Source organism: Neophocaena asiaeorientalis, unplaced genomic scaffold (assembly GCF_003031525.2).
Source record: "Neophocaena asiaeorientalis asiaeorientalis breed wild unplaced genomic scaffold, Neophocaena_asiaeorientalis_V1.1 scaffold30, whole genome shotgun sequence".
Lineage (NCBI taxonomy): Eukaryota > Metazoa > Chordata > Mammalia > Artiodactyla > Phocoenidae > Neophocaena > Neophocaena asiaeorientalis.
In genome coordinates this window covers 15,746,210-15,761,031 of record NW_020174923.1, presented here as the reverse complement: position 1 = coordinate 15,761,031, position 14,822 = coordinate 15,746,210, and the positions used below count along the sequence as shown (strand labels likewise).

Below are 14,822 nucleotides of genomic sequence, written 5' to 3'. Positions count from 1 at the left end.
CTCATTCTCCTTCTCCCTTTCCAAACAGCCTGTGTTTGGTAAATGTCTATGGGATGAGTAAGGTATATTTGTGTGCATCTGAGAGCTGTAAACCTGGGCATTTGGGAAAGCTGGGAAAGGATGGGGGCAGACCAGGTACTTTGTCGTGTCAAATGAGATACTAATGCCTCTGTCTCTCTGTTACAGGGCCCAACATCTGTGCCACACGAGGCGTGAGCTCCTGCCAGCAATGTCTGGCTGTGAGTCCCATGTGTGCCTGGTGCTCAGATGAGGTAAGGTGCAGATATCCGACTTTATTTCTTCCCCAGACTTAGCTGCTTTTGTGTAGAGACAGACCCATGGGGATATCTCCTTCCTCCTAAGTATACAAGCCCCTTGTCCCTTCTGAGCAAAACTAAGGAGAAGCCTTCCCACTGATGGGCGTCGAAGGGAGCTGTCATGGGCTGTTGCTGGGAATGCCATCCAGAGTGTATTGCGTGGCCCCGGCCTTAGGCAGAGTGGTTAGGCCTGCTGGCCTCTCTGTAGCCATTGCCATCCTTTACCACACTTTGCTTGATTTTTGTTGGGGTGCAACACCCCCGAGAAGCAGGGCCTCGGGTCTCAAAAAGGGAGGCATGAGAGGGTTATAGGTACAAAGGGGATGCTGGCTTATGAACATTCCAGAATTTTTAAAAGGCAAGTAAGAGAGGGATCTTGCGCTTGTCTGGGGGGCTGTTTAGACAGAGGATCTCTTCTCTTCCCTTTTCCTGTCTGATGACTGGACCCCCATGGCTTTACATTTTCCCCTTTCTTTCTCCTCTTCCTCTCCTTCCTTCCTTCTCTTGGGAAGGTGTCAATGAAAGAAAGAGCTGGGCCAATTTGGTGAGGCTGGGAGGGTGACAGGAAAGGGTTAGCTGTGTCTAGGCAGATGATTTGTTGTGTCTGGGGCCCTAGGGAATGAGTGTGTCTGAGGGAATGGCTGTGTTTGTGGCTGGGATGGGAATTTGGAGCTGGCAAGAGCTGGGGGGTGAGTGTGGCTGGAGAAGGTCCAGTGATCACAGAGTCTGGGGCTGAGTCATGGGCCTGGTTCCCGGCAGGTGGTTACCTGAGCTCCTGGCCTGGCTGCATGTCAGCCACCTGAGGTGCCCTCTCTGTCCCTGCCCTCTGCAGCTCCGTGACTGCTCTGACTCAGGCCCTCATTCTCTCCGCTTCTCTTCCCAATCTACTGAGTTTCCTAAAAAGGCAACCTCCCTGGAAGGCTGGTGGGGGGTGGGAGCCGAGAGGCTGTGTTTATCCCTCAACGAGAGGACAGCCAGAACGACAGAGGCCAGCCCAGCACACTGCGTTGGCCTCTGAGCAGTTCAGCACGAGAACTGCTTCCAGAGGCAGCTGCCCAACATCTGGGCCACATTGACTTCGTTTAGCAAATGAGATATTCCCTGGGGCTGGGAGTTGGGGGTGGGGCTGGGTTGAGTGAGCCCTTCCCCTCCACCCTGCAGGTTCTCCACCCCTCTGGGCTGAACTGGCTGCTCAAGTGTGATGTGGCCTCCTCCCTTCTCATTTGCCATATGCTCCTTCCCTTGGTCACCATCGTGATATTATTAAGCTTCTTTTACGAGGAAGTTGGAATTCTGCAGCTGAATCCTCGAAGAAGGGAAAGCTGGATGGGGAGGGCGCCTCATTGGATTGGATGGCCTGTAGCTGGTTGGAGCAGAGGGGTAGCCAGGGCAGAAGCCCTAGTATCACTCAAAAGATGCTCCCCTCTCTTCAACCCAAAGCAAGACAAAATGGAGAAACTGTGGTTCAGAGGAGTCTGGGATTCTTGGAATGTCTGTCACCTGTCTTGATCTGCATAGGAACAAGCCAGGTAACTGGCCTGCTGAGGCCATGCTGAGGCCTGACCAGACAAAGCCCTTAGGTCATGTGACCAGAATTTGGAGATATACAGAGAATATTTATTGATGGCCGTGGTGAATTTTTTCCCATGGGGCATACCAAGGTGGGAGGAGGGAAGAAGGAGGGTGGGAAAGGTACCAGGTAGGATCAAAATATAATGTAGGACTAGCCTAGGGATGGGGGATGGAGTCAGAGAGAAGATGGGTGTATCCAGGACCAAAGAAAACTAATGAGAGGCGATAGGTGGTCCAATAAGATATTTTCTAGGAGGATGGAATTTAAAAAGGAAAGTGTTTTTTTTGTTTTTGGTTTTTTTGAGTGATAAAGTCAGATTTATTGCTCTGGATTGAATCAGTGGACAGGACCTAGGGAGGGGGAGGGGGACACAGGAAGTTAGTGAAGCATCCTCCAGGCCTTTGCTGAGTTCTCAGCACCCTGCGGAAGTGGGAGGGCCAAGGGCTTAGTGAATGACTACAATTATCTCTCTAATAGGGGAGGAAGGGTAGCAGAGGAGACCAGTGTGGGTTAACATTTGTCAACCAGGGAGAAATGGGAGGTGGGAATCCCGGACTGTAACTTGAACAGGACTGCTGTTTTTTTCCTGAGGGCTTCCCCTGCACTGACCAAGTTTAACTGCTGAAAGTGTCTTGGCTGTTGATTTTAAAAACCAAAAGTGAACCATCTGGGCCACTTTGCATGTGATTTGTTGAATAATCAATCCTGGAGAGCCCTCTGCTCCTGCCTCTCCTGCCTTGGCTGTTACAGGCAGAGTTGGCAGTGCCTGGAAAAACAACTGGTTGGGCTCAGCTTTCCCTGGTCCTGGAGGACAGCAGCTCTGGGTGTGGATAGCAAGCCCTTGGCTGGGTAATAGGAAAACATAGCCAGTGTGGATGAGTGCAGAGTTTTGGGCTCATCTGTATAGGGTGTGTTCTTGGGGGACTGGATACTGATATGGGCTGGGGTGGTGTGCTGTCTCTGGACTGTGAATCCGGCAGAGAGGCTGGCTTCACAGAGAGGTTCAACTTGTGGTCTTGGCCTTCGTGGCATCATGTTGGGATCTAGAACCTTCCACATTTGCCTGCTGGTGAGAATCACCTAGGGTGCTTGTTAAATGTAAGGGTTTCCAGGATGGACCCTGAACCTATTGCGTCAGAATGGGTTGTTACAATAGCAAGTTTGGCAAATATTGCTAATTGAAGGGGCTGATCATTGGGGTCATGATGGGTGGAGCTGGAGTTAAGGTTGCCAGATAAAATACAGGACACCCCAGTTAAATTTGAATCAAACAACAAATACTTTTAGTATAAGCATGTCCCAAGTACTTTTAGTATAAGTATATCCCAAATATTTACCAAATTTGGCAACCCTAATGTGGAGAGAAATACTAGGAATTCTTCTATAGTCGTGAGTGCACGTCAGAAGGTAGACCTGCTCACACTCAGCCTGACATCCATGGATAAAACAAGAAGAAAGTGTTTGGATTCCACAAAGAAGAAGACTCTAATAGGACTTACTTCTCATTTTTCTTCTCTGCCTTTTTGGTGGGGGGAGGTTTAGGCCACTGTTTAATTCCTTTTTAGTCACTAATATAATTTCATTCTCACTTCTCTGCTGCTTTTTCTTTCTTCCTATTTTTTTTCTTAATCTGGAGGGCAAACTCTCATCTTGAGTGTTTGGCCCCAATTTGTTATCATAAAAAAAAGGCATAATATTAAAAGTGCTCCTCCCTCTGTAAACAGTGGGGTGTATCAATAACCATAAACTAAAATGGTTTTAGTTTTTCCTCTCCTTTCTGTCCCCTCCACACCTCTCTGTCTCTATGTTCAAGTGATTTCTTGTCCTTACCAGATGTCAAGAGAACCATGTTCATTCTTTTGGATTGGAGGCATTTGTTAGCACTCTGGGGAAATAAAATGTACCACGACCTATGTGTTCCTTGTCCTCCAAGAAAGAGTATGCAATAATAGCAGTAGTTAGAATGGTAATAGTAGAAAAGAGTCACCTATTTGAATCTATTTGTTTATATCAGATCAAAAGGATTTGAGTATATTTGACTTTCGTTGAGATTTTTATATTTTGAAAGCATTTCCCATTCACAGCTTTATCCCCTGTCCCACCCTGTGAAATAAGTAGAATAATGACAGTTATTCATGCTGTCCTTTCCCAGTTTCTAAAATGGGATTAATGGAGAATGGGACTAGGAGCTGAATTCCCGCCAGGAGAGGGCGGGAATTCAGCTCACCCTGCACGTGGGTTGGGACCTCCCACTGCTGTGCTCTGGCTCTTCCCCTGGGTCTTGGTTATCTTTGCCCTTTTTGTGTAACATCTGGTTTCACTGGGAACTGGAACTTGAACACTCCTCCCCCCCTCCTTCCAGCTTTCTCTCTGAGTAACCTGGACACATTCCTTTTACCTTCTCAGCCTGGGTTATTAAGAAAGGAATGTGGCCCAGATGTGTTGAGGCCAGTGCCTTGGTGTCCTTTTGGGACAGCAGGCTCTCAGGGCGAGCGTGGCTGAGGAGCAGGCCTGTTATGTTCCTGACCCCTGATGTCAGCGACCAGAGAGGGAGGGAAGGAGACAGTTTTTGTTTCTCAGTGTTTAGATTTCTTCGGAAATTCATAACAAACCATAAGCACTGTCAGCAAGGCTTGGCACTTCAAACTTTCTTCTAATAAACACTGCCACGTTAGGAAATGGGGGTCAGGAAACCCCCGCCAAGATACTCTCTCCCTTCACCGATGCAGCCTGAAGATACATGATGGCCTTGCTGTTCTCATTGTTTCCTGGTCTCCCCCTTCCCTCTCCTCTCCTTCAGCATCTGTCTTAGTCCTGGAAAGGATCAGCAACTCAGGGCATCTCGGTCCATCCAATCATTGCCTTTTTTGGAAGGTTTTCTCTCTGGGGTTTTGTGGGACCCTGGAATCAGAGATACAGTAGGGAGTTTTTTGAGCAAGAAAGAGACTGCTTCCTGAGAGAGAAGGGTTGGGAGAGATGGACAGAAGCAGCAAGAATTGGGGCACAAAAACGTACAGTGTTCGTGAGTTCTCCCTTCTGCCATTCTGTCCCTGGCAGAGGGACCTGGCTGGGTGAGGGGAGGGCATCTTCATCTCTCTGAGGAGCTCTGATGTCCTGTTGGGATCTTCTGAACCAGGGAGATTAAGTCTCATGTACCATTTCCCATTGCTGATGCCGTTTCTCTACCTCAGACCCGTGAAGAGGAAGAAGGAAGCTGCTGGCTTCTGGAAGCTCTTTCCACATTTTGCCCGGGCTAGGGCGGTCCTCATGCCATTTGTGTCCGTTCAGGCTGCTGTAGCAAAAATACCGCAGGCAGGCTGGCTAAACAACAAACATTTATTTCTTACAGTTCTGGAGGCTAGAAAGTCCAAGATCAAAGGAGCAGCACATTCAGTGTCATCGATGGCCATCTCCTCACCGTGTCCTCCCATGGTGGAAGGGGCCAGGGAGGTGTCTGGGGCCTTCTTTTAAAATAAGGGCACAATCCCATTCATGAGGGCTCCACCTCATGACCTGTCACCTCCCAAGACCCCACCTCCTAATACCACCACCTTGGAGATTAGGGTTTAATATATGAATTCTGGGGGGACACACATTCAGTCTGTAGTACTGTTGGTGTTGTTCATGGTCCCATCCACATGGGGAAGCCTTACTGCCTATCAGAGGAGGGCTGGGCAGGAGTGGGAGAGGGGCGTCGAGCATCGGGAGGGGTTTAAGCTACAGAGTCCTGAGTTTCTGAGTATGGATGTCTCCTTGTGGCCCAGTCCCTCTCCTGGAAACATGGCTTCCAGTCACCTGAGGGGCTGAGGAGGCAGAATGTTATCTGTCCTTCCCACACCTCCCGTATCCCCATCTTGCATCCTGTTCCCTACCTGGTGCATTCTCAGGTGTGGCTCTTCCCGGGACTGTTTCTTCTACGTTCCTGCTTCTCTGCCTTGATTCCCGCTCTACACAGAATGCAATACAACGTACCGTTTTATGAGGATAATTACAGTCAGACGATCCAGTCAGCATCTCACTTCTGCCACTTGTTAGCTCTGTAGCTTTGGGCAAAATACTTAATTTCTCCAAACCTTCGATTTCTTACTTGTAAGATTGGGTTCCTCATTTGTGAAACCTCCAAGCCTCAGGTTTGTAATTTGTAAAATAATAATAATTCCAGCATTACAGAACCGTGATCAGGAGGATTGCAATAATCCACGTAAAGTGCTTGTTATGGTACCTGACATGCAGTGAGTACTCCATAAATGTTAACACTAGCTGTTCTGGGATATTGGTGTGGGTTATTCAGCTGACTTCTGGAAGTGGTTGTGAGAGGGGGTGGGTAGGGATGCGGGGGATTGTGGGGTTGAAGGCCTAGATATTTCGAAATAGGTCCAAGGAGGGGTTTTCTAGCTTTGCAGGCAGTTCCCCCAGCCTGGCAAGAAGCCCTTATGGGCTTGAGCCCACACGGTGCTGGCTAAGTTTGCTGAATGTCAGAGCAGGAAGGGACTGAGAACACCATGTCATCTAACCCCTTTAACAGGGGTGAACAGGTGAGGGAACTGAGGCTCAGTGGAGTGAAATGACTTATCTGAGGTCACAGGCTGGTTAGTGGCAGACCTAGGATTGAACCCATTTCCTGATTTCTAGCGTTCATTCCAATGCAGCATGTCCCCCGTTCAATACTCAGGTGGAAACACACACCGAGCCCCAGAGGGCTGTGGGATACACACCGGGGTGTTTGGAAGGGCACTCAGTCTGCCATTTGGCCAGGGTGAGGGAGGAAGCTGAAAGTGATAGGACAGGCTCTGATCAGTGGCTTGACATCATGGGATTTGCCTAAGCTTGTGAAGTTTATTCAAAATTAATTTATCCAGGAACTATTTATAGAACATCTTACAATAATAGCTGAGATTTATTGAGCATTTACACTATGGCAGGCACTGTGCTGTGTGTTTTACACACACTGTCTTATATGGGCTTGCAGAACATCCCTGTGAAGCTGGGGCTATTATTATTTTCATGTTATAGATGAGGAAACGAAGCCTGGAGAGTTTAGGTGACTCGCCCTAGTAACCAGCTAGTAAGAGGCAATGCTGAGATATAGTCTCAGCCAATCTGTGCTCTTAGCGCCTACTCTCTGCTGCTTCCCCATATCCTCCCCCCGTCACTTAGTTGTCAGTCTCGCGTTGTGTGCTGGGAATAGAGGGGAAATGAGACACACATAGTCCCTGCCCTCGTGGATCTCACACCCCAGCCAGTGTTTTAACACAGTGCCTTCCAAACTGTTTTGACCCTCACCTACAGAAAGACATACATTGTTATCATTATTTATTATACATATTATACCCTACTCCCCAACATATAAACCTTTCCTGGGACTTCCCTGGTGGTCCAGTGGGTAAGACTCCACGCTCCCAATGCAGGGGGCCCGGGGTTTGATCCATGGTGGGGGAACTAGATCCCGCATGTTGCAACTAAGAAGCCCGCCTGCCACAATGAAGATCCCCTGTGCCGCAACTAAGACCTGGCACAGCCAAAATAAATGAATAAAATAAAAACTAAATATTAATAAAAAGAAGCTTAAAAAAGATTTAAACTTAAAAAATAAATAAACCTTTCCCAAAACAATATTTACTTTTACCACTTACACACTTTGGTACTTTCTATTCTATTATGTTGCATTTTTTTTTTTTTTTTTTTATATGTTGCATTTTAATAAGTTGGTGGTTGAGACCTACTACATTGATTTTTGAGACCCACAGGTGGGTTGCATTTTACAGTTTGAAAAACACTGGTCCAACAGGCCTCTTATTGTACTGTTCCTCTTCCTACCTACCCATCCATGAGCAGGCACTCACCCAACCTTTCTGATGCCTCGGTCTCCCCCTTCTGTACAACAGGCCTAGGGGCTATCTTAGGAAGGACCACATGAGTTCATTTATGTTGGTTTAGCTCCAAAGTGCTGGGTAAGCTCTAGGCTGCTGGGATGTGGCAGAGCCTGCAGGAAGCAGAGAACCACCGTAGCTCTGATCACAGGGCTTCCTCTCGTCTTACAGGCTCTGCCTCCGGGCTCGCCCCGCTGTAACCTGAAGGAGAATCTGCTGAAGGATGACTGCGCCCTGGAGTCCATCGAGTTCCCCATCAGCGAGGCCAGAATCCTGGAGGCCAGGCCCCTCAGTGACAAGGGCTCTGGAGACAGCTCCCAGATCACTCAAGTCAGTCCCCAGAGGATTGCACTCCGGCTACGGCCAGGTGGGGATCCTGCAGAAGTACCTCACAGTGGAATTGGGGTGGGAAGAGAAGGATGTGGAGGGAAGTGTGGGCAGGAGAATGGAAGAAAGTGGAAGGTTTGGGGACTTGAAGTCAGAAGATCTGAGTTTGAATCTTAACTCTTCCATATATTAGCTATTTGACTTTGGGCAAGTTACTTAACCCTTCTAACTTAGTAGGTACACAAAAAATGTTTGTTTCTTCTTTCCCCCAATGCCTGTTTTACCCAGCATATAGCTTTTTATTGAGGCTCAAGTGAGTCTAAGATGAGAAAGCAACTTGTAAGCTCGTTTTCCATGTAAGATTGGAGCAGGGCATGCATGGGGGCAGAGAAAATAGGGCAGGAGACCTTCAGAGGGGGGAAGGATTAGGCTAAGAGACAGGCTTTTTAAAAAAAACTTATTTTTGGCTCCGTTGGGTCTTTGTGCTGCATGTGGGCTTTCTCTAGTTGCAGCGAGCGGGGGCTACTCTTTGTTGCAGTGTGCGGGCTTCTCATTGCGGTGGCTTTTCTTGTTGCAGAGCATGGGCTCTCAGCATGTGGGCTTCAGTAGTTGTGGCACGTGGACTCAGTAGTTGTGGCTTGCCAGTTCTAGAGTGCAGGCTCAGTAGTTGTGGCTCACGGGCTTAGTTGCTCCGTGGCATGTGGGATCTGCCCGGACCAGGGATTGAATCCATGTCCCCTGCGTTGACAGGTGGACTTTTAACCTCTGCGCCACCAGGGAAGTCCAGAGACAGGCTTTTCTGAAGCACTCATTTTGACTTTTCAATTAAGTCAAGAATTTAAGAAAGTACCTTCTACGTGCAAGGCATATATTGGTTAATATGGGATTCAGAGAAGGGTGGGACATAGTTCCCACCTTTTACAGAGTCTGAAGTGTAATAACTGCCAACACTTCTGTGACTCAGGGTGGTAGACCCTTGGGACCCAGAGGACTAGACAGATGAGGATTTAGAGAGGGTGGAGACTTTTAGAATGGAAAAGAAGAGGTTAAGGGCTTAAAAAAAAAAAAAAAAAAAAAAAAAAGAGGTTAAAAGTAAGAGGGTCAAGAGATTGGAAGAGGTATAGAATTGCAAGGGGAGAGGAAAAGGGACCAGGGCTTTCAAGTTTGGTTTGATTAAAAAGTTACTTCAGAGAATTCCCTGGAGGTCCAGTGGTTAAGACTTGGCGCTTTCACTGCCAGGTCCCGGGTTCAATCCCTGGTTGGGGAACTAAGATCCCGCAAGACGAGTGGTGAGGAAAAACAAAAAAAGTTACTTCATCCCAGCTGTGTCCAAATCTACTTAAGTCTTCGAGGGAGAAGAGGAGAAGAATTAACGTCCTTCTGCCTTGCAGATGATTCGAAGAATTTCTCCGTCCAAGTTCGGCAGGTGGAGGATTACCCTGTGGACATCTACTACTTAATGGACCTGTCTTATTCCATGAAGGATGATCTGTGGAGCATCCAGAACCTGGGTACCAAGCTGGCCTCCCAGATGCGTAAGCTCACCAGTAACCTGCGGATTGGCTTCGGGGCCTTTGTGGACAAGCCCGTTTCACCATACATGTACATCTCCCCACCAGAGGCCCTCAGAAACCCCTGCTATGAGTAAGTCTCTCTTCTAGAAGCCAGGGCAGCATCTCTCCCCGTTGCCTCAGACAAATCCAAGTCCTGCTTCCTCTTTCTAGTCTAGGGTAGCTTTGTTGGCTGCCTTCTGTTCAAATCATATCTCCTCTCTACCATGGTCTCTCTGTCCGGCAAGTGGGCCAACCCATTGTTCTGGAGTGTTGTATTAGTAGAGTCCAAGACTGTTTGGAGACCTAGAAAGGAAATCCATCAGCTTCTTGGTCTAGGCCACGAATAAATAGTATAAGTAGATAGAGGAGTTACGATTTCAGAATGATTGATTCCATTGCTATTGTCCTCGTTATCCAGGATATGAGTCCTGCAGGGTTAAAATGCAAGGAATTAAGTCCTAGAGGCATAGGAAAGAGTGGAAATGATATTTGTTGAACGCTCTAATAGCATACGTTGATGTGTCCCTCTGTTGAGAGTTGGACTTACAACTGAATGGCTTATTTATTTGTTGGAGACTATGCAAATCCATGGATTATAATTTAAAATGATGGTTACCGAGCCTGACAAGGTATGAATTTACTTTTTAGATTCGAGAGTTATATGATGTGCCTTTTTAACCTTCTGTCTGGATTGTAAGGTTCCCCAGAAATTGTGTCAGCCATCAGTTAAACAGACCATCGGACTGGGGACAGAAATGCTCCTGTTCGGCACAGAGCTATCAATTTATTGGTAGTTCAGGGACATTAAGTTACTGACGAACTTTTGCTTTGTTGTTGTGTTAATGTTACTTTAGAGAGGTGTTAAGTATAAAGTGATAGCAACAACAACTAGAGCCTCACTCTGCTCTAAAAGCTTTACATCTATTAACTCATTTAAGCCTCACAACTCTTATGAGATATGTGTTATCATGTCCCCATTGCTTTATAGGTTAGGTATAGAGAAGCTTGCCTAGGGTTCCATGACTAGTAAGTCAAGGAGCTGGGATTTGAACCCAGGTAGTCTGGTTCCACAGTTCACTCCCTTATCCTCTGATCTAGCTAGAGATTAGGTCAATGTGATGCCTAGGTAATTTGAAGGGTTTGGCGTCTAACCTGTCTGGGTAATGGTAGTTGTATAGAACTCGCCTGGGCATTCCACTGTCTATATCTGTCCCCCTCTTTTCCCTCCCACTCCCCATGCAGCCTTTTCCATCAGATGTCTGCTTAAATCATTCCTTCCCTCCCCAGTATGAAGACCACCTGTTTGCCCATGTTTGGCTACAAACACGTGCTGACGCTAACTGACCAGGTGACCCGTTTCAATGAGGAGGTGAAGAAGCAGAGTGTGTCACGAAACCGAGATGCCCCAGAGGGTGGCTTTGATGCCATCATGCAGGCTACCGTCTGTGATGTAGGTTTGGAGGGCATGGAGTGCCAGGTGTGGGTGGTGCGGATCAAAACGGGGAAGGAAGTGGCTCAACTGTGGGGATTTCTATGTGAACTACGAGATAGGAACTAGGCAGAGCTTTGTACAATTTGAGCAACAGGTTGCTCCCGATCAGCAGCCTCTGCTTGTATCCGCCCCCTGGCCAGAGCTGATACTTTTGGGAACCTCAGTGGTCCCAGATGTTTCCTGGGAAGAGGATCTTCTCTGGAAGTGTATCAGAGTCAAGTCTGGGCTCACCTAACCTCGGCAAAGTGGGCAGATGTCCAGATGGGATTTCTTCTAGCCCAACCCAGCTCTGCGGATGCAGATGGGTTTCTAGATGGGCCATGTGATTATCACTGAAGAAGTTCTGTTTGGAGTTGAAGTAGGTGTCTTTCAGCTGCTTGAAGTAATGAGCCCTGAGACTGTTTTCCTAAGAGAACAGAAACCCCTGAGCTGGAAAACTCCAGCTTATGTTCCAAGGGCTAGGACTGAGGCCCTTGTCCAAGACCACTTGTCTAGCCCTTCAGATGGGGAGCTTCTTGGGTCTTTGTTTTGTACCAGTGACATGGCTAAAGTCGCTGTCTCTCTTTTGCCTTTTTTTTTTTTTTAACAGGAGAAGATTGGCTGGAGGAATGATGCCTCCCACTTGCTGGTGTTTACCACTGATGCCAAGACCCATATAGCGCTGGATGGAAGGCTGGCAGGCATTGTCCAGCCCAACGATGGGCAGTGTCATGTGGGCAGTGACAACCATTATGCTGCCTCCACTACCATGGTGAGATTCTCGGTACCACCTATGGTTCCTATTCACTATGGCCAGGACTGCCCTAACCCAGGCAGTCTTTGTGTGAATGTGAAAATGGCAGCCCTTCCTCTGGGCAAGGCTCAGGGCTCTTTTCAGCCCACCCTCACCTCTCCCACCTACTGGACACCCTCATCCAGGGTACCACCTGTACAGCCATTAGAGATGATCCTGACTGTGGTCGGTGTTACCACTGCCTCCAGCACCAGCAGCATCGTCATGGCATCCAGAGTGGACCCAGAGGACTTTTGCAGGTCCAGCTGGAAAGCAGGCCATCCTGTCGACTGTGCACGGATTAGCCCCTTCTTGGAATATCATGGTCACTTGTGGTTATTGGAAGAAGACAGAGGAAAAAGAGACAAAGCTCGTCAAAAGCATAGAAAGCCAGTCCTGTGAGGAAACGTTAAAGGGCTCAGAGTCATTTAGCTGGAATAAAAGAAGGCTAAAGGATGCTTTAGCTGATACATGAGAAGACTTTTTTTAATTTATTTTTTATTGAGGTAACATTGGCTTATAACATTATATAAGTCTCATGGGTACAGCATTATATTTCTCCTTTGGTGTACGCTACAGCGTGCTCACCACCAAAAATTTAGTTTCCATCTGTCACCGTACAGTTGATGCCCTTTACCTATTTCTCCCTCCCCACAGCCCCTTCCCCTCTGGTAATCACTGCTCTGTATGAGAAGACCTCTTATAAGTTGTTTTCTGTGTAAGTTGTTTTCATTTAACCATGCAAGGTTAAATAAGAGGAGAGGAGATTACGTTGAAACCGGAGGAATTGCAGTAAGCCGTAAAGAGAACGTAGAGCCCTGCCGCATGCTGCCACTCCGAGTATCTAGAGGGAGGTGTGAACTCTTCATTTCTTAAAGACAATGTAGCAACTACCTCATCTAGGTGGCTTAAAGGTACATCTGTGAAAAGGAACCTGAGTTGCATGATCTCATGAGCTCCCTGAAAGGTCTAGGGTTCCAGGGACACGTTCATAATTTACCAGCACCCCCATTTTGGCTTGAATTCTTTGGTGTCAGCCATATACAGGTTGAGCACTGCCAGGCAGTGGGCGAGTCTGTAACGATTGACACCTAGTCTATGCAGGGCCTTACCAGGGGCCAAGGGAGACAACAAGACTATATAACGTCCCACCCTTAGGGAGATTTTGGTTTACTCGAGGAGATGTGGTACCGATAACAGAAGATGCATGATTACTGCTAACTGGATAGAATAGTTGATGAGGATTTTAGGTATTCAAAAGAGGAACGCTCGTCATGAACTGGGATGATCAGGGAAGGCCTCCTGGAGGAGGTGGGACCTGAGCTGGGTCCTAAGGAAGGAGGAGCATTACCAAAAAGAAGGCCACTCGAGGTGGGAGAAAGACAGTGGGCCAGCTCGGTGGTAAGTAGAAGGGGGAGAGAGGTGAATGATTGGAAAGGAAGGTTGAGACCACATGGTGAAGGATTGCAAGCAACAACCCAAGGCATTTGTCAGTAGCTGCAAAGTGAGAGGAAGCTTCAAAACAACGAGGTCTGGCAGTACCTGACCCGTGGAAGCTGCTCCTTGGTACGAATGCATTGAATTTGAGTAGGAAGACAGAGGTGCTTAGTTCTGGCACTACCAGCTTGTACCTCTTTATCTATCCTTAGAGTTCACAACTGGGTTTGTGTTTGCCTCACATTGTCATGGGGTGAAAAGGTTTAAATCCCACCACTGTCAGGGCCATGGCGCAAACCACCCAAGTCCTAAGGCTTAGAATCCATGGATGTATGTGAATAGACTTCTTAACTAACCATCACATCCTCTCTTTTCATAGGATTATCCCTCTCTGGGGCTGATGACCGAGAAGCTGTCCCAGAAAAACATCAATTTGATCTTTGCAGTGACTGAAAATGTAGTCAATCTCTACCAGGTGACCATGCCTTTGGGGCTTCCTGGAGTGGGAGTGGGGCCTGTGATGGGTGGACTTGTCTCAGGGAACCAGCCCACACCAGCTTTGGCCATGCTCCCTAACTGGGAACGACCCAGGAGCTAATGATTCCTCTCGACGGTCTCTCTCCTCCAACTTTGAACTTAGCAGGAGAGGTGTGTTGTTGTTTGCAGTGGTGGAGGGGAGTAATTCAGTGGGGAGAGGGGTGTGAGAGGTTCTCTATAATTTTGCTCAGTGCTGAAAAACTGCTAGATATATTCCTGGCATTGACAAGTAAAATATCCCATCCTGGGCTTCCCTGGTGGCGCAGTGGTTGAGAGCCCGCCTGCCGATGCAGGGGACGCGGGTTCGTGCCCCAGTCCGGGAGGATCCCACATGCCGCGGAGCGGCTGGGCCCGTGAGCCGTGGCCGCTGGGCCTGCACATCCGGGGCCTGTGCTCCGCAGCGGGAGAGGCCGCAGCGGTGAAAGGCCCGTGTACCGCAAAAAAAAAAAAATCCCATCCTTCCCTCAAGTTTCATTTCAAGACCCTCAGTCTGATTTGGGGAGGGCTTTTGGAGCCCACCAGCTTCATCAGTCATCCCCGGACATCTCTGTCTTCCTTTCTAGAACTATAGTGAGCTCATCCCAGGGACCACAGTGGGGGTCCTGTCTACTGATTCCAGCAATGTCCTCCAGCTCATTGTTGATGCTTACGGGGTAAGTGTCTTACACTGGGAATGGGCCTGCTAAGAGTCCACTTCACTTGGCATTACCCAGGAGGGCTCAGATTTGGGAGTCCTGGCTGCAAGTCCACCATGCAGCTTTCACCGCCTTCCTCTTCTTCCAGAGGCCAGGAAGTGATAGCCAGCACTGGGAAGACTGCAGCCGTCTGAGATAGAAATGGCTCAGAAAGGAACGCCAAGGAGGCTTAGGAACAATGGGGGAAGAGCTTAGAGATGGTGGAAGAGAGAGGATGGGGATGGTGATGAGGATGAGCAGGGCCCTGAA

At 48.2% G+C, this 14,822-nt stretch overlaps 1 protein-coding gene across 4 annotated transcripts in view; it reads left to right on the top strand.

The window, feature by feature from the left end:
* Positions 1–14,822, top strand: part of ITGB3 (integrin subunit beta 3) — a 55,845-nt gene that overhangs the window by 15,350 nt on the left and 25,673 nt on the right. For all 4 annotated transcript variants that reach the window (XR_003005417.1, XM_024760878.1, XM_024760877.1 and 1 more), the window contains exons 2-8: positions 187–272; positions 7,932–8,127; positions 9,479–9,731; positions 10,928–11,090; positions 11,722–11,883; positions 13,721–13,816; positions 14,442–14,531. Coding sequence is in view for 3 of the 4 variants with exons in the window: in XM_024760878.1 (XP_024616646.1) it covers positions 187–272; positions 7,932–8,127; positions 9,479–9,731; positions 10,928–11,090; positions 11,722–11,883; positions 13,721–13,816; positions 14,442–14,531 (1,046 nt within the window). In the remaining variant the exon portion in view is untranslated. The remainder of the gene's footprint in view (positions 1–186; positions 273–7,931; positions 8,128–9,478; positions 9,732–10,927; positions 11,091–11,721; positions 11,884–13,720; positions 13,817–14,441; positions 14,532–14,822) is intronic.